General features: G+C 38.9%; 1 protein-coding gene across 1 annotated transcript in view; it reads right to left on the bottom strand.

Annotated features, from left to right (window-relative positions):
- MRPL48 (mitochondrial ribosomal protein L48) overlaps positions 1-22,293 on the bottom strand; it is a 53,617-nt gene that overhangs the window by 22,075 nt on the left and 9,249 nt on the right. Inside the window, exons 3-5 of the mRNA XM_057749407.1 lie at positions 22,133-22,185; positions 21,090-21,127; positions 6,057-6,145 (exon numbers count right to left, since the gene is read on the bottom strand). Of these exons, the coding sequence (XP_057605390.1) occupies positions 6,057-6,145; positions 21,090-21,127; positions 22,133-22,185 (180 nt within the window). The remainder of the gene's footprint in view (positions 1-6,056; positions 6,146-21,089; positions 21,128-22,132; positions 22,186-22,293) is intronic.

The following is a 22,293-nucleotide window of genomic DNA, read 5'->3' as shown; positions in this document are numbered from 1 at the left end:
AAAACAAAAAGCTGGGATATCTGCCTATACTTTACATGACAGAAAAATAAACTCTATCTTGTTTAAGCCCCCAGATTAAGTGGATCTCTCTATTGTGGCAACCAAACCACTATCTCAATAAGAAAGTATTATATCTCATCCATTTCTCTATTCCTAGAGTCCAGAATTATTAAATGTTGAGTTGAACGGAATTAAATTATGGTTCTAGTTCTATTATTTACTAGCCATATGGTCATAGAGAAATCACTTATGCTCCTCAGTTTCCTTTTCTGCCCTGTCTACCTCACAGGATAGTTGGTGAATCAAAAAGCATGGTTTTCAAGCACATGAAAAACTCATCAATGTACTTTCATCATATAAAACAAGCAGAAAATATATTATATAAATGGAATTCTCTGCATTTCAAAAAATATGAAAACATATGAGTTTCTCTGTTAACATTTATTTTCATCAAGTAAAACTGATGGGAGAAAAACTTGAAATTTAGACAATTCTATACATTAACTTAATTGTCTTTCTAAAATGTGGAAGCCTGCCATTATTAAACTTGAGGAGAGGATCCATTCTAGGATCACCAGTGTTCCAAGTGCCTATGGTTTGAGAGCCACTGAGATAATGGATATGAAAGCACTTTGAAAATGGAAAGAGATCATTACTTTTATTCACATCAAATATGAAATTCTCTAAAACTCTGACACTGTTGTAATGTAGCAGAACAGGCAAGGCAGGGTGAGAGCCCAGTGGGCTGGAGACCAGAGTGCTCTAATGGCACAGGCTAAAAGTCAGGTCTTCACAGGAATCACTCTGCCTGGAAAAGCTCTGGGAAACTCTTTTATAGTTTTTACAGCCCCAATGTTTCCAGCTACCCCAAGCAACTGGATACTCCTAGATGAATGTCAGTTTACTTTATATACTCAGTGCAAGAATACAGGTGGTATTTAATAAATGTCTGTTGAGTTCACTCTATAATACCCCCACTGACCCTTTCAGGGAGAACTGCTTCTTTAACTTTGCTCTCTTGATATTTAGTTCATTTCCCTAGCAAAGCACTTCCCATGTGTATTTTAGTTGCATTTTGAGCACTGTCCTTCCCAGGCCACTTGAGACTTTTTGTAGGCAGAGATTGTGTCCCACTCACCACAGCATCATCTGTGCAAAGCACAGTGCCTGGCATACAGCAGATGCTCAATGATGGTTGTTCTTTTTCAATGAATTATAAGAGGCAAACTTGAGGGAAAACATGGATGCTAGTTTAAAACAACTCTCTGTAAGCCAGTCCAATAATCCATGTCTAGCCCTACAGTCACTAGGCCAGCAAAACCAATCTTTCTGTTTCCAGGAAGCTAGGACTATCACCATAAAGTGATTCTGATCTGCTGATTTTTCTGGGAATGATGCCAGTCTCCTCACAGACTTGTGGCTGTTAGAGCTGAGCAATCTATGAGTGCTACAACAAAATAAGTAGGTGTCACAAATGACAAACACTTCCTCTATGTCAACAGTCAAAACAGCATGAAGTTTTCAAGAGAAAAGGTATCTCGATTCCTAAGGGCCATACAAAGAGGAAATAAATTGTCTGAGGTCAAAAACCTTACTCTCTTGCCCCAGAGCCTGAAAAACAGAACATATAACAGCTAAAACTGACAGCAATTTACATTGCCTCCATTTCATCCTCCCACATATTCCTCTTGGCAATGCTTTTATTCTTGGGCTGCCACTACCCTAAGACTGGAGGCTGAACAACAGCTAAGGGCAAGTAAGTAAGTGGTCTTGGGAGATATGACCTAGCACTATACAAATGTGAAGGACTATATTCCTTTTATTTTTATCAAATAAAAATTATTTCAAACAATCTGAAGCCTTTTAAATTTAACAGAATGATGCAAGGCCCTTGAAGGAATAATGAGATCTACACACTGAGACACAGTGCTACGTCTGGAAATATGCTCTGAAGTGTGATCCCTCACTGCCATGAGTCAAGGTGGGTCTTACATGATGAGAGAAGAAACAGGAAGATATCATGCCTTAAAGACGAAAGAGCATGTACAGAGACACAGAGACATGAGAAAGCATGTGTGTATGAGAAAATGTGCCTGAAGCACAGGGTGCAAAATGGGAAATCACTGAGAAGGAGGTTGGGTCTGTGTTGAGAGACCCAGAATCCCATGGTTTGCTCTCATCCCCCATGCTGCCACCTAAGAGGAAGCTTCATTTTCCTCTCTCCTCTCATGAACTCCTCATAGAAGCATCAAGGACAAGGGCACAGCATGGAAGGCTGGGAACCAACCTACAGTTATAAACCAGGCCATGCAAGACAGAGATAAAACCAGTACTGACAAGGAAAGCTGAGGTGAAGTAGATGCGCCTTTTCTTTCCCAAGGTTCAGGAATCATAATGCTGAGTGTGGGACCTTTGGAAGGAGGAGTGAAGAGATTACACCAGCAGAAAAGGGACAAGGGCTGGTCACTTTGTGCATGAGAATTAATTCTTGTCTCAGGGATGTAGGGCTCAAGAGAGTAGAGGAGCCAGCCTGAGAGAGAAGAAAAAATGGGAATCTGGCTGTTTATTGTTTTTTCTAGGTTCTGAGTTTAGGGAGAGAAAGGAAGCCAAAAGATGCCTTCTAGCTTTTCCAGTCCAGTTCCCCAGGGGTACAAAAGGGACAGGGACTTAGGACAGAGCCTCTATAAGCTGGCAGATGAAAGTTTTCATTGTGCTGTCTTGTGTGGGAAGTGAGAACCCTATAGTAGCTTCTATCACTATCCAACACTATTGTGCTGGCTACCCTGGAACAATGAATGACATCAGAGAAAAGCCTATAGCCCTAACAAAAGGGAGCATCACTCCCTTCAAGCAACCAAGGTCATCTGGAGGCAGCTGTTTGCAGACAATGGGTTGTGTTTGCCAGCTCTCATTTACAAAACCTCGGGGCAGCTCCAATAACCACATTTAGGTTCAGCTCAATCAATATTTACTGTCCTCTACTTGATGCCAGGCTTTGTGCTGGACACTGAGGATACAGAAAAAAAATATGAGACACGGCCTCTACCCTGAGGATGCTCATCATCTAGGAGGAGAAACAGTCATCAAGACAGGTGGTTAGGGATTTTCCTTGTGGGGCAGTGGTTAAGAGTCCACCTGCCCAGAAACAGAGACACAGATGCAGAGAACAAACATATGGACACCAAGTGGGGGGGTGGGTGTTGGCGGGGATGAACTGGGAGATTGGGATTGCCATATATACATTACTAATAAGGAAAAAAATATCAAATTGTACACTTTAAATACATGCAGTTTATTGTATGTCAAACAAAAGAAAAAAAAGAAAAAATCAAATTGTTTACTTTAAATATATGCAATTTACTGTATGTCAATTATATCTCAATAAAAGTCTTTCTAAAAGGAAAAAAAAAAAAAAAAAGAGTCTGCCTGCTAATGCAGGGGACACGGGTTCGAGTCCTGGTCTGGGAAGATCCCACATGCTCCAGAGCAGCTAAGCCTGTGTGCCACAACTACTGAAGCCCATGCGCCTCAAGCCTGTGCTCAGCAACAAGAGAAGCCACAGCAATGAGAAGCCCAGGCACTGCAATGAAGAATAGGCCCTGTTCGCCACAGCTAGTGAAAGCGTGTGCACAGCAACAAAGACCCAACGCTGCCAAAAATAAATAAAAAACAAACAAACAAAAAACAAAACAAAAACAAAAAACAGGTGGTTAAAACAGAGCAGCAAGTCCTAGGACAGAGGAAACACAAGGAACTCGAGCAGCTCGCGGTAGGAGAGGTTGCTCAGTGCAGGGAATCAGAGATTTCTCAGAAGGGGAGATTTGTTTTTCCCCTCTTATCCTGCTTCCTCAATGGGATTTAAAGGTTCAGGATGTATTAGCCAAGTGAAGAAGGAAAGAAGGTCTTCCAAGTAGACAGAAGAGCGTGTGAGAGGTCTTGAAACAGTATGATAATTTGATTATGGTATCCATGAGATGGGAGAGGAGGCTGGAGAGAAAGATGGGACAGATGGCATTAGACATGCCCTTAAGTTTCCTTCTATAACAAGCCAAGGAGTGGGTCAGAGCATGGTATATACAGAAAATTATCAAAGAGGGAGGATCCCAAGAAATTTAAAAAAACAAAAAACTCACACCCAAACAAAACTAATTTTATTTCCTGCTAATTTATGTGAGACTTTTAGAAGGGGGATATCCCAAAATAAAACAAATCCAAGAACTTACTCTAAGGTGTCACAACTCAGAAAGGGTGTAAATCACTCCTTCTTCTGAATTTTATTAGCACTTTGTATCTTCCTCTTAGCACTTGTCACTTTCTGCTTGGGAGCATAATTATTTGTGTCTTATATCTAGTGGTTTATCAGCTCCATGTGAGCATGAACCAGGTCTTGTTCATTCATACTCCAAAGTTTTATTGTGACTCAGTCTAAAAAGGCAAGGCACCCCCAACAATGCCCAGCACACAAGAGATGTTTGAAAAATATATCGTAGAATTATGGAGTTACACAAATATCAGAGCTGAAAGACTCTTGCAGATATTCTAATCCAGAGTTTCTCAAACTTTGTGAAGAGTCTGACAAAAGCTATGAATGGTCTTCCCAGAAAAATTCACACGTAGAAAACATTTTACATATAATTTCAGGGCCTACCATGCCAAAGAGGTTAGGTTAACTCACCCCAAATCACGAAGCTAATAACTGGCAGAACCAGGCCTAGGATACAAGTTTCCTGGTTCCCAATTCGGTACTCTTGTCATCACAAAAGAAACATTTTAGTAGGGCTGTTTCCTGTTGGGAAGGTGCCTGGTACAAGCTTCAGGTGTGGCAACATTCCTCTCATGAAATTCCTTGACGCAAGGATGAATCTCAGGAGAATGTGGCAAATTTAGCGGCTTCTGAGGCCCAAATGCAGTGGTACTGGACCTCTGCCAAGGTGAGAGAGGCAATGGGAGATGTGCAGGGTTGCGTGAGAGCATCAAACTAAGCCAAAAAACCAACAGTGACGTTGAAATCTCCCAAAGTAAAACAGCAAAATCTTCCTAACTATACTGTTTACAGGAAGTGATAGAATCATGACTCAAAGCCAGACTGTCTGACTGTCAAGCCAGTGTTATGTCCATCCCACCACAAAATCCTCTGTAAATGCACAAAAAATCTAACCACCACAGAAGCAATCCTGCAGCCGGGGCCAGAGAAATAGGCTAAATAATCGTATAATGCTTAGAAATAACTCTCAGTTATCTGTGATAATGGATTCAAGAAACACATACATATTTTAAATCTGCAAATACAGGGCTTCCTAGGTGGTGCAGTAGGTGGGAGTCTGCCTGCCAATGCAGGGGAAGCGTGTTTGATTCCTGCACCAGGGGGATCCCACATGCCGCAGAGCGGCTAGGCCCGTGCACCACAACTGTTGAGCCTGTACTCTAGAACCTGTGAGCCACAACTATTGAGCCCATGTGCCGCAACTACTGAAGCCCACACACCTAGATCCCGTGCTCTGCAACAAGAGAAGCCACCACAATGAGGAGCCCACGCACCACAATGAAGGGTGGCCCCCCCCACTCACCACAACTAGAGAAGGCCCGTGTGCAGCAATGAAGACCCAGCACAGCCAATAAATAAATAAATAAATAAATAAATAAATAAATTTATTTTTAAAAAATCTGCAAATACTATAAAAATCGGCTATTTGGCTGAAAATGTTAATCCACCTCTACATGCCACAAACCATTCATTCAACTGAACTGAACGTATCATTTCCATTGTGAAGTTCATACTGAACTAAGTACTAAGAAGATATTTTCTTTAAGTGTCACAAATAATAAAACCAAATCACCTGCTTTTAACTGTGATAACCTGGCCTAGGGACAAGATTAGGAACTGGCAAAAACATCTCCTCCCTGGATCATATCCAAACTAAATAACTGGAGAGGACTGAGGGACAAACCCCTATCCTTTCCAGCTCCAGTATAATCCAACCTATGCACATCTGATTACTGGGGTCTTCGTAAAAGCCTCACACTATCTTTTTCTAAAGGACTCCTGCTCCCTTTACCTCTTGTGCTTTAACTAGGTGCTTGTATCTTCCAATGCCATGTGTGGGCTGTGACCTGTAGTGCCGACTGGTACTCAGCAGAATGCCACCTAAAAGAGAGAAAATAAGACAAATCTGTTTCAAAGCTCCTCCAGGGACAGACAGATCATATGTGAGGAGACAAATTCTCCATTGCGAGATGGAATATTTGGGGATAGTGATCCTCTTGCTGGTTTAAAGAACCAGAGCTATTTCTTGATCCTGAGCTGACACTCCGTTTACCCGTTTTTTCTCTCCATTTGGCGCCTGGACTAGATCTAATCCCCACCTTTCTTTCTTTGAGAAATTCTCTCCTGCTAGAGCCACTTGGTAGTAGGAGGACAAAATACATTCTCACAGGGCTCTCATTTTCTCTTGTTCCTCAACAGGCAATAATCCTTTTGAAGTTTTCCAATAAGGATTGTTCAGAGAAAGAGACAGTTGGCAAATATAACCAGGAAAAAGGACAATCACAGATTTCCACAAAGTTTTTAAAACTATCTAATTTGCTTTATTTGTGTTGATATGTAATGATCTCCAACAGACTTGTTAACTGAATAACAATAAAAACCTAAGGTACAATAATTACAGGCCAATATCACTGATGAATATAGATGCAAAAATCCTCAACAAAATATTAGCAAACAGAATCCAATAGCACATTAAAAAAATCATACACCATGATCAAGTGGGGTTTATCCCTGGGATGCAAGGATTCTTCAATATATGCAAATAAATCAATGTGATACACCATATTAACAAATTGAAGGATAAAAACCATATGATCATCTCAATAGATGTGGAAAAAGCTTTTGACAAAATTCAACATCCATTTATGATAAAAGCTCTCCAGAAAATGGGCATAGGAGGAAATTACCTCAACATAGTAAAAGACATATATGACAAACCAAAAGCCAACATTGTTCTCAATGGGGAAAAACTGAAAGAATTCCCTCTAAAAACAGGAACAAGACAAGGGTGTCCACTCTCACCATTGTTATTCAACATAGTTTTGGAAGTTTTAGCCACAGCAATCAGAGAAGAAAATGAAATAAAAGGAATCCAAATTGGAAAAGAAGTAAAATTGTCACTCTTTGCAAATGACATGATATCATACATAGAAAACCCTAAAAACTCTACCAGAAAACTGCTAGCACTAATTGCTGAATTTAGTAAAGTAGCAGGATAAAAAATTAATGTGCAGAAATCTCTTGCATTCCTTATACACTAACAACAAAAAAGCAGAAAGAGAAATTAAGAAAACTCTCCCATTTACCATTGCAATAAAAAGTGAAATACCTAGGAATAAACCTGCCTAAGGAGGCAAAAGATCTGTATGCAGAAAACTATAAGACACTGATGAAAGAAATCAAAGATGACACAAACAGATGGAGAGACATACCATGTTCTTGGATTGGAAGAATCAACACTGTGAAAATGACTATCCTACCCAAAGCAATTTACAGATTCAACGCAATCCCTATCGAATACCAACGGCATTTTTCACAGAACTAGAACAAGAAATCTTACGATTTGTATGGAAATGCAAAAGACCCCAAATAGCCAAAGCAATCTTGAGAAGGAAAGACGGAGTTGGTGGAATTAGGCTTCCTGACTTCAAACTATACCACAAGGCCACAGTGATCAAGACAGCATGGTACTGGCACAAAAACAGAAAGGAAGATCAATGGAACAGAATAGAGAACTCAGAGGTAAACCCAAGCACATATGGGCAGCTTATCTTTAACAAAGGAGGCAAGAATATACAATGGAAAAAAGAGAGCCTCTTCAATAAGTGGTGCTGGGAAAATTGGACAGCTACATGTAAAAGAATGAAATTAGAACAATTCCTAACACCATACACACACAAAAAATTAAAATGGATTAAAGACCTACATGTAAGGCCAGACACTGTAAAACTCCTAGAGGAAAACATAGGCAGAAAACTCTATGATGTACATAAAAGCAAGACCCTTTTTGACCCACCTCCTAGAATAATGGAAATAAAATCAAGAATAAACAAATAGGACCTAATGAAACTTAAAAGCTTTTGCACAGTGAAAGAAACCATAAACAAGACAAGAAGACAACCCTCAGAATGGGAGAAAATACTTGCCAACGAAGCAACGGACAAAGGATTAATCTCCAAAATATACAAGCAGCTCATGCAGCTTAATACCAAAAAAGCAAATAACCCAATCCACAAATGGGTGGAAGACCTAAATAGACATTTCTCCAAAGAAGACATACAGATGGCCAACAGACACATGAAACGATGCTCAACATCACTAATCATCAGAGAAATGCAAGTCAAAGCCACAATGAGGTATCATCTTACGCCGGTCACAATGGCCATCATCACAAAATCTAGAAACAACAAATGTTGGAGAGGGTGTGGTGAAATGGGAACTCTCCTGCACTGTTGGTGGGAACGTAAGCTGGTACAGCCACTATGGAAAACAGTTTCGAGGTTCCTTAAAAAACTACAAATAGAACTACCATATGATCCAGTAATCCCACTCCTGGGCATATACCCAGAGAAAACCACAATTCAAAAAGAAACATGTACCGTAATGTTTATTGCAGCACTATTTACAATAGCCAGGACATGGAATCAACCTAAATGCCCATCAACAAGTGAATGGATAAAGAAGATGTGGCACATATATACAATGGAATATTACTCAGCTACAAAAAGGAATGAAATGGAGCTATATGTAATGAGGTGGATAGACCCAGAGTCTGTCACATAGAGTGAAGTAAGCCAGAAAGAGAAAAACAAATATTGTATGCTAACTCATATATACGGAATCTAAAAAGAAAAAAAAAAAAAAAAGGTACTGATGAACCTAGTGACAGGACAATAAGGATGCAGATGCAGAAAATGGACTGGAGGACACAGGGTTGGGGGAGGGGTGGGGGCAAAGGGGAAGCTAGGACCAAGTGAGAGAGTAGCATAGACATATATATACTACCAACCGTAAAAGAGATAGCTAATGGGAAGTTGCTGTATAACAAAGAGAAATCAACTCAATGATGAGTGATGCCTTGGAGAGCCAGGATGGAGGGGGGCGGGGGAGTCACAGGAGGGAGGGGATATGGGGATATGTGTATAAATACAGCTGATTCACTTTGGTGTACCTCAAAAGCTGGTACAAAAGTGTAAAGCAATTATATTCCAATAAAGATCTTAAAGAAAAACAAAAAAACAAAAAAAAAAACCATAATTCAAAAAGACACATGCATTCCAATGTTTCTTGCACCACAATTTACAATAGGACATGGAAGCAACCTAAATGTCCATCAACAGATGAATGGATAAAGAAGATGTGGTACATATATACAATGGAATATTACTCAGCTGTAAAAAGCAATGAAACTGGGGCATTTTTAGAGACATGGATGGATCTAGAGACTGTGATACAGAGTGAAGTGAGTCAGAAGGAGAAAAACAAATATCGTATATTAACACATATATGTGGACTATAGAAAAATGGTACAAATCAACCGGTTTGCAAGGCAGAAATAGAGACATCAATGTAGAGAACAAACATACGGACACCAAGTGGGGAAAGCGGGGACGGTTGAGGGGGGAATGAATTGGGAGACTGGGATACCAAATTGTACACTCCAAATATATGCAGTTTATTGTAAAAAATAAAAAATTTAAAAAAAAAACCCTAAGGTACAGAAGTGTGTGTATGTAAAAAATAGGATCTCTATATACAAATTCATTGTGGTAAACCCAGAGATGGGCCACCCAGATTCCCTTCAAAGAAGGGCTTGCTGATATACACATATTCTCCTTTAATACCCATTATTTTTATCTTCATTTACAAATAAAGAAACTGCAGCTCAAAAAATAGGAATTGGCGAAGGTCATCCAGTAAGTAAAAGGCAGAACGGCAATTTAAACCCAGGTCTGACTAAACAGCCTGTGCTTAGGTGTGTTATAACATATGAATTTCTGGAATACAAAATCTAACTAGATTTGATCGTTCCCATACCTGATATCAGTTCCTTATCTCTACTCTTCACTGGAACCAGCCCTACACAGCTCTGTTATGTCTGTCTCTCTTGCTTGCTCCTCACCTTCTGCAAAAGTACTAGTCCTAGGTTCTGCTCCCTTCCCTCCCAGCTCCTGTGGTCCTGCCCTCATCTCCCCAGGGCCACCACTTTGTGGGGGGGCTAAACATAAAATGGTGTGGAAAAGTCTAATGACACCAAGTGAAATGCTTAAGCTTCTCTTTTCTAAAATGTGCTTCCAGAGTGCCCCTGTCTCCTCGGTGAGCCACAGCTGCCCCCCACCTCTGCAGGCAACCCTCCAACACCAGCAGGCAACACAAAGGAAACATCATACCAAGATGGACAACAGAGGGTGCCCTCCACTTTGAGCATAGGAGGCATTGACTAATCATTTCCTGAATCATTACTAAGTGATGCTTCATAAAATTCTTGGCAACTGAGTCTTTTAAACTGCAGCAGATGTGAAATGAAAGAGGAGTCCAAAGAACTATGGAGAAGCTGGGCTCCAAACACAGGTGGAGAATTGGATCTGTGCAGCCCAAAGGGTGAATGATGGAAGCCATGCAGGAGAGTGGTTCAAACCTACCTGCACCAAGGATAGTCAAAGAATCAAGCCAGTCCCCACAAAGAGACAATGGAATTCATCCTGAGAAGACTCAGAGGAAACATACTTGAATTCACACAAAGATGGCTTGTCACAAATTACCTACTGGAGAGAAGAGGAGGAGGAAAGTCCTTGACTGCTCAAAGAGATGTTTTCACACACTCCTCTTTTGAAGACTGTCATTCTCTTTAAGGCTATTCTTCTCCAACTTCCTCTAAAAGTAATTTAGAATCTTTGCCCACGCACAAACATACCTAAGAATCATATTTTTTTAATATATTAAAATATGAAAAGTGCTGGTGGTGGTGATGGGAACAGGGAGTGACTTCCAATGGTCACATGAAATCTTTTTGGAGTGACAGAAATGTTCTAGAACTCCATTGTGAGGATGGTTGCATAACTCTGTGAACTTACTAAAAATCACTGAACTGTACACTTAAAACAAGTAAGTTTTATACTTCTATAAAGCTTACAAAATAAAAAATGTAAATGTATTGGATATAGGAAAGAATTACTGTAACAGAAGAAAATGTTTGAGAAATTCTGAAAGCTATTAAGGAATCAAGATTGTATTGAAGAGGTATCAGACCCACAGGCACAGCTAACATGATTTGAAGGGCTCAGCGCAAAATGAAAATCCAGCACCCTTGTTCAAAAATCATGAAGAACTTCAAGATGGCAACAGGAGAACCTTAAGCCAAGTGCAAGGCCCTTCAGAGGGCTGAGCTCTGTGGGACCACACAGGTCACCTGCCCCTGAAACCAGCCATGAAGACTGGAGGAGAAACCTTAGCCTGAAATATGGAAAGGAGAATTCTGTGCCGTTTGAGTGATGCTCCAAACTAGGAGTAAATAGATCCAAAGAATGGATGGGGTTTAGTAGTGACCTCAAGGGGAACTGGGGAAGACAAACAGCAACATGGCAAGTCAGCACCTCCTTCCATTTCTGCTGATGCCGAATGACTGCAGACAGTTCAAAGTAGCATTTACTTCTGGACTAAAGCAATGAATGCTGGAAAAGGGGGTTGCAGAGGCAGAGGAGTTCTCCAGGTTTGTAGTATTTACCGAGAGTAAGAGAAACCTACAAACTGAAGATACAGCACTTGCACCCCCACGCCAGTGGCGCAAACTAAACTTTCTTCACAGTAACTGAAGGAAAATTGCTCTAATCAGAACCTTAATTCACAAATGGGAAAACAGGAAGTTTAAATACCAGTGTGAAATGAACTCACAAGCAATAATCAAACATTTGAAGAAAACACAGTGAAAGGAAGAAACTATGCAAACAGAAGAATAAAAATCCAAGAGAAAACAGAGCTATTTTTTAAAAATTGGTATAATTAACATTTGCAGATAAACATAAGGGAGGATCTCATTTAAAAATGTAAACAAAATAGGTGTTTGTGGAATAAAAACCACTACAGATCTTGAGTTTTTAAAAATTAAAAAAATAAAATAAAATAAAATGTGCTTCCAAGCAGGTCTCTTCTGTACCAGGCCAATCAAGAATCGTGGCCCCAGAGACTGTCCCTGCATTTACAATCCACAGTATTTCATCAAGACAACCCTGGGATATCATGGATCCCTTCCATGATAGGCATTAGTCTGCATTAACTATTACATGGCGATGACTGTATAGATACTGGGACAGTTACAAAGATGACTAAAATATGCTACATTCCCTGGAGACACTCAGTGGGTACTGGGGAAGGACGATGGGAAAGCAGATAATTACCTTATGGTATACAAAATACTTCAGTGGAGATGAGAGCAAGGAACCTAGAGGAAAGAACAACTAACCCTACCTTGGGGGGTGAGAAGGGAGGAGTGGAGGAGGGTACAGGGGAATAGGTTCAGAGAGGTAACAGCTGCATTCTTGAAAGAGGAGTAAGAGTTTACGATGCAAGAAAGAAGGTATTTTTGGCAGAGGTTTCCAAAGAGCATTGAATGTCTCTGAGGTATATCTTCTTGGCCACAGTCCCAACTGACTCTTTGGGTCTTTGGGTTCCAGACTGCAACACGGGGCCCCACCCAAGGAGCTGATATCCCAATCCCCTTGATTGGGTACACAATCATCCTCAGACCAGAGCCTTGAAAATTAATCCAGCCAATAAGATTTTATTATGACTTCAAAACATGACCTCTTAAAAAGCACTAAACTCTCCAAAGCACGTTTATTCATTCAACAAATATTTATTACCACCCACCAGGGTAGCCAGCAACAATTATACTCTCACAACCACGTGAATGGTACACACTAGAGTTGTGCAGTGTACAACCAACGCAATATCCATGGCAGGCCTGGGTGGTACCAAGCACTGCCCTAGATGCTGGAGCTATAACAATGGACAAAGACAAAGTCCCTGCAATACAGAACCTGTGATCTAGTGGCAAAACAGCAATATCAATGCAGGGTGATAAAGGCTATCTACAATAAGAGCTATATACATGAGAGAGGCACTAAAGCTAGACTTGTCGTGCCAGGAAAGAATTCTTAGAGCAGGTAGCTTTTAAGTAAAAGCTGACAGATGACTAGGAGTTAGTGAGGAGAGAAAACAATGTGGGGAGAGGAAAAGCCAGAAAGGTAATTTCACAGCAGAGTAGGAGCAGTGGGGTGGCAAGAGATGAGCTTACCTCAACAGGCAAAAAGCTTAGGAAGGGCTTAATTATTCAGTACTTATGATGTGCCGGACACTGTGCAAAGAGGTGGAGATATAACAGGGGACAAGGGCAACAAAACTCTGCTTATGGAGCTTATAGTCTAGTAGGAGGAGGGAGTCATTAATGGAGGGGGGAATATGCACGAAATAAACATAAAATTACAAATTATGATGAGTGATAAAAAGGGCTACGGCAATACAATCGATGGATCTACTTTAGATTGGAATATCAGGAAAGGCCTCTCTAAAAAAAAAATAACATGTGAACTGAAACCAGATTTCAGAGGAAAATAGCAATAGCGGTTACCCCCAGGGAGAAGTGGCTAGACGGCAAGAGAGAGAGACTTACTGTTGACTTTATACTCTTGTATCTTTTAAAACTTGTTCCATGTACATGCACTGTCTACTCAAAAAAATAAGTAAAATAAATTGACAACTGAAAAGGAGACAGGAGTTTATTAGGTAAAAAGATAGAAAATGAACATTCCAGGCAGAAGTAATAGCATGTGCAAAGGCCCCAGTGGGGGACACAGATTGGCACATTCAAGGAACGAAAAGACTGTCTACATGGCTGAAGCAGTGACACAGTGAGAGGGGCTGAGTGCACCAGAGATTAGGGCAGTGGTTTGGAACCCACCTTGGGCCATGTCAAAGGTTTGGATTTCACGCTGAACAGTGGAGAAATTATATGTCTAATGTGTTTTTAAAAGATCCTTTTGGGGACTTCCCTGGCAGTCCAGTGGGTAAGACTCCATGCTCCCAATGCAGGGGGCCCGGGTTTGATCCCTGGTCAGGGAACTAGATCCCACAGCCATGAGACAACTAAGAAATCTGCATGCCGCAACTAAAGATCTCGCATGCCGCAATGAAAACCTGGAGCAACCTAAAATAAATAAATGAATATTTAAAATAAATAAATAAAAGGCCTGTTGGTTGTTGTGGGTAGAAGGGGGTGGGGAGGGGGAGTGTGGTTGGAAGTTCACGCAAAGATTCAAGTGGTGGCCTTGGCTGAGTTGTTGTGGCTAGTCTCCCTGTATCCACCCCCCAACCCCCCATTCCAACCCTCTAAAGCTGACAAATGAACCTTTCTAAAACACAAGCCTACTCATGTTATTCTCTTTCACTAATTCAACCATTTATTCACTGCACACACACAATTTTTAAAAAGGACTGTATCTGTGCTGGGCACTGTATCAGGCACTACAGTAACACCAATAAATGAGACAAGGAAGGTCTTTGCTATATTTCAAAATGTTTGATAATTTTCCACTGCCTGAAGTTCATACTCCTTAGGTAAGCATTTAAGAATCTTAATTTTATAATCTAGTTCCAACCACTTCATGTCCTCACTCTCCAGCCTCCATGCCTTTAAAACCTTGCTTCTCAGCCACAGAGCTACCCTTGCCATTCTGTATAAAACCATGCAGTTCTCATGCCCCTGGGCGGTGCTGGGCTGTCCCCCATGCTGGGACTGCACCTCTCTGACTGGTGAGATTCTTCACAGCCTCCAAGGCCAGCTTAAATGTCAACGTCTCTGTGCTGCCCTAAACATATAAACATCATCAAGAGTTTGCTTTATGGTTATAGCTCTCCATGCCTTCATTATATAGCAAAATATTTTGTGTCAATTAAAAAATAACAACCACAGGTGCTAGTCACCATCCTTAAGTACAGAGAAACTCAATCATCCACCAGTGGTTTCAAATAGCAGAACCAAAAGTGATCTTTGAGATGATGACACATCTTAGGTGAAAATGCTGCAAATGCTTGCCTCAGCCTTTCATCTACTGGAATTCCTTGGCAAGGAGGCATTTTCGAATTCAGTTTGGGACAATTCTTATAATTAGAGCAGCTGGTTAATTAAGAAGCTGGTCCAAACTACTGTTAAATTAACCATTTTCCCTCTTAAATGAAAGGTTTTGGTCATATTACCAATGGTTAAACTGCTTAATTAGCCAGTTGTTTTAATTATAAAATTTACAAGTTTGAAAGCCTCTGATTTCCATTAAGTTCAACTGAATTTTTTTCCCCTGCTTGTGTCATTAAGCTGGCTTCCTGCTGTCATATTAACACTGCAGCCTCCTGAGAGAAAAGGCAACTCTTTTCATTGAAGAAGACACAAAACCCCAGGATTTCAAGAAGAGGCTTTGAAAATCTTTCAATTATAGAATGTAGTCATGTATTGGCTTCTTCCACAGCACGTCCCTTCCCTTTATATATGCCAGAGCCAATGTGTCCTTCAATGTCCTTGTTTACCAAACTGGGAACTAAACCCATCAATCCAGGATGGGGATAAACAACTTCATTTTAATTATTCCTCCTTCAAAACTGGAACAGGCATTTTGAGCAGGGCTATGCAGGAGGGAAAGAGGAAAAAACTGGGATAACCCCAGCCAAGAATCTAATTACAGGATATTTTCTCCATTCAATAGACCACAAGTCCCTGAAGGGCAGATACACCTCAGCACCTGGCAAATAGTATGTGCTCAGTAAGTGTTGCAGTGTTTTTGTTTGCTTGTTTTGTTTCGAAATTCTAGATATTTTACCAAGACAATCTGCAATGATTTGGCCCTGGTAGCTACCCACTTTTTTCAAAATCTCTTTTCAAACTTCTTTTAGTTTTTCTAATTGCCCTGAACTACTTGGACTTGAATGTACCATGTTTTGCTGACTCCACCTTTTTGCTCATACTATAATAAGGAGTCTGAGTTCCCTTCATTTAACCTCTTTAGACCTCTTTATATATTTACTTCTACCTCTCCAAGTACGTTTAAATCAGTAAGAAAAAGATGGTTACTACAATCAGGCCCATCCCATAGAGAGAGCAGCTGGGATAGTACCCAGGGCGCACAGAGTATGATGGGTAAAGGTAGAAAGAGGACACTGCTTCCTACTCTTCTTTTCTGCACACCATTATTATTCAATTTTGAAATTTCTGACTTTAAAGAAATCTCAAAGGCCCATGAAAAATGCCAACAAAGCAGTGTCCTTTCAAAGAGAATTACCTTGGCATGCGGATATTGGTGAGTTACCCTGGACTTTGGAGCCTTCTAGGCACTGAGATTCCACAATTGAAATGAGCAAAGGAAAGGATAAATGCTCAGTAAATGTATGAAAATATGTTCAACCAACTAGTAATCAAAGACATGCAAGTTACAAATACAAGGGATGGTATTTTTTTAACTTATAAATATTAGCAAATATTAAAAAATAACACAATGTTGATGAGTGTACAGAGATTCTCAAATATTAAAAAAAATCTATAAAATGGTGCAATCTTTCTGAAGAGCAATTTGGCAATACACATAGATAGCTTTAAAAATGTGCATTTCCTTTGAGCCTACAATTAGACCTTTAGAAATATATCCTAGGTAAATAATCACACAAGGGCACAAATACTAATGTAAAAGGATGTTTATCACAGTGTTGTTTACACTGCAAAATTTTGAAGACAACTTAAATTTCTCTAAATAGGAGGCTGTTTGAGTAAATTGTTATTGTCCCCTACCTCTCTTTTCAAAAGGATCTTTTTTCAATTGGATTTTTTTCAACAGCATTTAACATGCCCCATTTGATCCAGCTTTAAAAACAAAACAAAAAACAAAACTACCTCAGAATTAGGTAGCTATCAGATACTAAAATATACTACAAAACTATAGTAACCAATAGTATTAAAACAGCTTGGTACTGGTATCAAATATACAAACAGATCTATGAAACAACACTAAGTTAAAATACAGTAGTTCTAGATCTATATGGAAACAGTATATGATAAGGTGACATTTTCAAATCTATGGGGAAAAGATGGATGTTTCAATAAATGTCAAAACAATTGGCTACCCATTTGGGGAAAAAAAAACTGCATCCCTACCCACTTCTAATTCCAGATAGACCACATATTAAAAAAAAAATACTAGAAGATAACACGAAGGATTTTTAAAAATAATCTTGGAACAGAGATCTTTCTAAGCATGAAGCAAAACCTAGAAATCAAAGATTAATAAACTTAGCTATATAAAAATTCTAAACTTCTATTCAGAAAAAAAGCACAAAAGCAAAAGTCAAGGGATAGATGACTGCAAATAACACAAAGCATATGAGAGAAAAATGCTCGTCTCCTTACTATATAAAAAGTCCTTACAAATCAAAAAATGAGAAAGCAAACAATTCAAAAGAAAAATGGGCAAAAAATATAAGCAGGCAGTTCATAAGAAATACAAATGGCCAAAAAAATATGAAAAAATGACAAACTTTCTCAAGAAATGCAAATTAAAAAAAGACATAATTTTTCACCAGCAAAAAAGCAAGATGTTTTGCAAAACCCAGTTTTGGCCAGAAAATGGAAATGTAAATTAATACAACTTCTCTGAAGGGCAATCTGACAATACTTACCAAAATTTTCAATTCACAACCCATTGCCTCAGCAATTTCAGTTCCAGGAATTTATCTCACAAATATACAGGAACAAGTTTACAAAGATGTATAAAAATGGTTGCTGCAGCATTTTTTGAAATAACAAAAACTAAAAACAACCTAAATGTTCAGTATTATAATATACATGTTCACATACGCATAAAACTTTCCTGCCAAATAGTCAAGAAACTGCTATCAATGTATACCACTGAGGAGTAAGACTGGGTGGGAAATAGAAGAAAACTCAATCTTTCATCATACATCCTTTTGTACAATTTATATTTTTTACCATTTGCATGCTTTTATAATTTTTAACAGTTGATGATTTTAACATATTTTTAAAACCTTCCTCGGAATGCACACCATTTCAAAATGAACTTTTTCTCTGGTTATGGGAGAAGGGATGAGACCAAGATTAGGGAATAAACAGGTCTTGAACATAATCCTTATTTTTTAATATACGAGAAAAAAAAACAATGGAAGTCTAACAAAATGTTAATAATTGCTAAATCTGGATTTATTAGAAGTATCACCTTTTTTCACTTTTTAATAATTTTTTATATCTTTCAAAATTAAAAGTGTAATTAAGAGAAAAATAACCATTTAAAAAAATCTTTCCTTAACCCATCCCTCTCTAGCTCCTGCCAATTCTCTCTCCTCCCATTCAAAGACAAACTTCTTAATATTGTCTGTAACAGCTTTCTCTAACTCCTAAACTCCCAATTATTTGTCAACGCAGTTTATTTCCACAACCAACCTCACCACACCTACGCAGATACTACTCTCCCTAAGGTCACCTTTATGTTGTCAAAACCAAGGAATATAGTTAGTTCATATCTTCATATCTTTTGTGATCCCCTCTCAGCAGCACACAGATGAAACTATAACGTGGTTAACCACTCTTTTCTTCTTTTTTTTTAAATCAAAGCCTACTTTTATTGATTTTTTTTTTTTTTTTTTTTGGTTTTTTGTTTTGTTTTTTTTCACTCTTTTCTTCTTGAAACACTCTCTTTTGGGCTGCCATGAAACTATACCATCCTGGTTTTCTCCTACCACGCTGGCCTCCCTTTTCAAGCTCATTAGCCATATCTTTCACCCTCTACCCAATTTGGGAGTTCCTCAGAGCCTGATCCTTGGGCCTCTTCTCTACTTGTTCTCCTCAGGTGGTCTCATTCATTCCCAAGACAAAATCAACAATATGATGACTTCCAAATTCAGTTTCAACTCAGACCTATATTTTGAGCTTAAGATCCATGTCTCCAATGGACTACTTAGTATATCTTCTTCACAAGCACTCCATTTCAACATGTTCAAAACCAGACTCAGATTCTTAGCCTACAAGTTGTTCCATTTAAGGCAGTATATCCAAAATAATTATGTAGATATTTATTTATTATAGTAGAAACATGTTCACCATAGATTAAGTGGGAAAAAAAAGCAGTTTATGAAGCATTATGTATAATTTGTTCTCATTACTGCAAGACAAAAAAATACAGAGAGAGAGAGAAATGCCTAGAAAAAAACCTGGTAGGATATACACCAAAATGTTAAGCAATAATCTCTGGATGGTAGGATTACAAGTGATTTTTATTTTCTTCATCTCCATCAGCTTCTTTGTGTGTGTATTGTGTGTGTGTGTGTGTGTGTTTATTTTTCATATTCTCTAAAATTGATGCTTTTTACTTTTATGATCAGATTTTCTTAGGTGTTTTTTTTTCTCTCCTGATAGGATGTAATATGAAGTTCAGAGAATCAATTATTAAGCTTTCTTGCTAAAACTGTTTAAGTTAAAACTAGCAAAGCTTTTAGATCTAACTTCTGGTTTGTAGGAAGGGGACAGAAGAACATGTTATAAACCACCACAAGGAAATAATCAGACAAATTTAAAAGGGAGGAAATTCTGTAAGTCAAATGTTCTAGCCTAATCAAAAAGCAACTGTTATAGAAATAAAATACTGAAAGAACTGTTCTATATTAAAGGTGACATTATAGCAAAATGCAAAGCATGAAACTTCATTGGCTCTTCGTTATAAACAACCCCATAAAAGACAACTGAGGAAATGGACAGAGTGTTAGATGACACTGGAGCATTATTATTACTCTTCTTTAGGGAAATAATGCTATTGTGGTTCTTTAACAGAAAGTAGAGAATACCTTTGTTTCTACAAATGCATGCTTAAGTATTCAGGGGTGAAGTGTCATAATATCTGATCAAGAAAGCTAACATGACAAAATGTTACCAACAGTTGAATCTAAGAGATGGGTATAGAAGTGTTCAGTACACTATTCTTGGGGAAAAAAATTATTTTTTACAACACTGTAAGCTTCCAAATGGCAAGGACTATATCATCTTAATTTTTTACCCCCAGCACCTAAAACACAGGCTGGTCCAATAAATTTTTGTTGAGAGAATGAATAAATGAAAAGAACCACATATTTTGAGAAGCTGGGCTTTCTGCCTCGTAGAAGTGGTGATTCTCTACACATTGCCACCATCTTCTGAAAAAATTAATGTAAAACTTCTTATGTGCTCCATGGCACATACTAGGTACTTAGTAAATTTTAGTTTCCTTCCTTACTCCTATTCCTTTATTTCTGATACTTTTTTTTTTTTGGCCGCACTGCACAGCTTTCAGGATCTTAGTTTCCCGACCAGGGATCGAACCCGTGCCCCCTACAGTGGAAGTGCAATGTCCTAACCACTGGACTACCAGCGAATTCCCTGTTTCTGATACTCTTGAGTCAAATAACAGATGTCATTACTATCCAATGGCTACTTTGAAATTTGTCACACAACAGACAAAGCAAAAATGGCAAATAATAGGGTTGAAACAGACTGAAATTCATTGAGTTAACCAGGTTGAATGGACATTCATTTTGGATAAAATACTGTAAGAAAAGCCTTAGCCTGGTAGATAATGGACATGAAAGACAGGTCTGAAACAGTAGCAAGAAAATAATAATAGCTAACTTTTTTTGAGCACTTTATATGTTTTATCTCACTGAATCTCCAAATAATTCACTGTAGTTTGTACTATAATTCTCCTCATTTTTAAAAGTGAAGAAACCAAGCCATGGAGAGGTACTTAAAAGTCACAGAATAGTATGTGGTAGAGTTGGAATCCAAACTTACTACAGAACTCTTGCTCTTAACCCACTACTTTATGTTCTCGCCCATTGTCCTATTCCATGTGAGGGGTAGGATTTAGTCCCAGCCACTCTTCTCAAAAATACATTAGGCATCTTTTTAGATAAAATTAAAACAGTGTTAGAGGGTCACTTAAGAAGACTACATCAAGTAATAACTGCTTACCTGCAGAACAGATGGGATTCTCTCCTGAAGTTCTGAACCTAAAAAGAGGGAGAAAGTATGTTGAATACAATTAGATACCCACATTTATTTGCACAGCTACCAAGACTTGTATGCTCCTCATTAAGGATATGTCAATGCTACATATTTCCTCCTCTTCTTTCCATAAACATTATTAAGTACTTACTATGGGTCAGGCAATGTGCTAGGTCCTGAGGATGCAAAAGTTACTAAAATGTCTCTATCCATGGTCTAGTTGGGAGAGAGATGGTAAACAGATGCAAGCCACAATATAGTGCTGATCCAGAACAAAAACATGTACAATATTTGGTGGAATACAAAGGAAAGCATGGTCATTTCACCAGTGGGGTGAAACTATATGAGCTGAGTTTTTAAAAATGAAGAACTATTCTCAATTATTTAGCCTCACAAGAAAAGCATTCTAGGCAGAGGTATGAAAGTAGTATGTTCTGGGGAACAGCAAGCAGGTGTATGTGAGTAGCCTTAAGCAGCAGGGAAGAGGGCAGGGTAAAAGAGGTAATCAGGGGCCAGGTTATGAAGACCTCAAACACGGTGCTAAGGAGTTTGGTCTTTACTCTGTGTAGGCAATGGGAAGCTCCTGTCAGAGTTTAATCACAAAAGCAATATGATCAAGTTTAAGTTTTGGAAAGTTAACCCTAGCAGTAGGTGAGCAATGAATAGGAAGAAGTGAAACTGAGGCAAGAGAACCAGTGAAGTGATTCTTGCAATAGCCTTGCATTATTAGAACATACTTCAAAAACAAGGCTGACAGGATTTATTTAAGAATTAGATGTAGAGTGAGAGAAACAACAGCGTCAAGGATGACTCCAAGGATTTTGTCCTGAGCAACTAGATGAATGAAGTTGTCATTTATCAAGAATGGGGAAGGAGTAAAATGGCAGCAGAGTTAATGCTTGAGATGCTCAGTAAACATATGAACTGGAGATGAAAGAAGAATGCTGTGAGAACTACCTAGCAGAATGCAAATATTAGCTATATTTAGTTACTATTATTAATATCCTTACCTCAAGAGGGAAAAGGCTTGCTTAAAAATGGTGTCATTCCGCAAACACAGCACCTACAGCAAAACAGCCACGTTAGAAAAATCATAAGTATTCACAGATCTCCAAGGAGCTCTTCACAAAAAGGCTAGAAACCCACAGTACACAAACCAAAACGGAACCAA

The sequence above is a fragment of the Hippopotamus amphibius genome, chromosome 9 (genome assembly GCF_030028045.1).
Source record: "Hippopotamus amphibius kiboko isolate mHipAmp2 chromosome 9, mHipAmp2.hap2, whole genome shotgun sequence".
In the NCBI taxonomy this organism is placed as follows: domain Eukaryota; kingdom Metazoa; phylum Chordata; class Mammalia; order Artiodactyla; family Hippopotamidae; genus Hippopotamus; species Hippopotamus amphibius.
The sequence above is the reverse complement of the archived record's forward strand: the minus strand, read 5'-3'. Positions and strand labels throughout refer to the sequence as shown.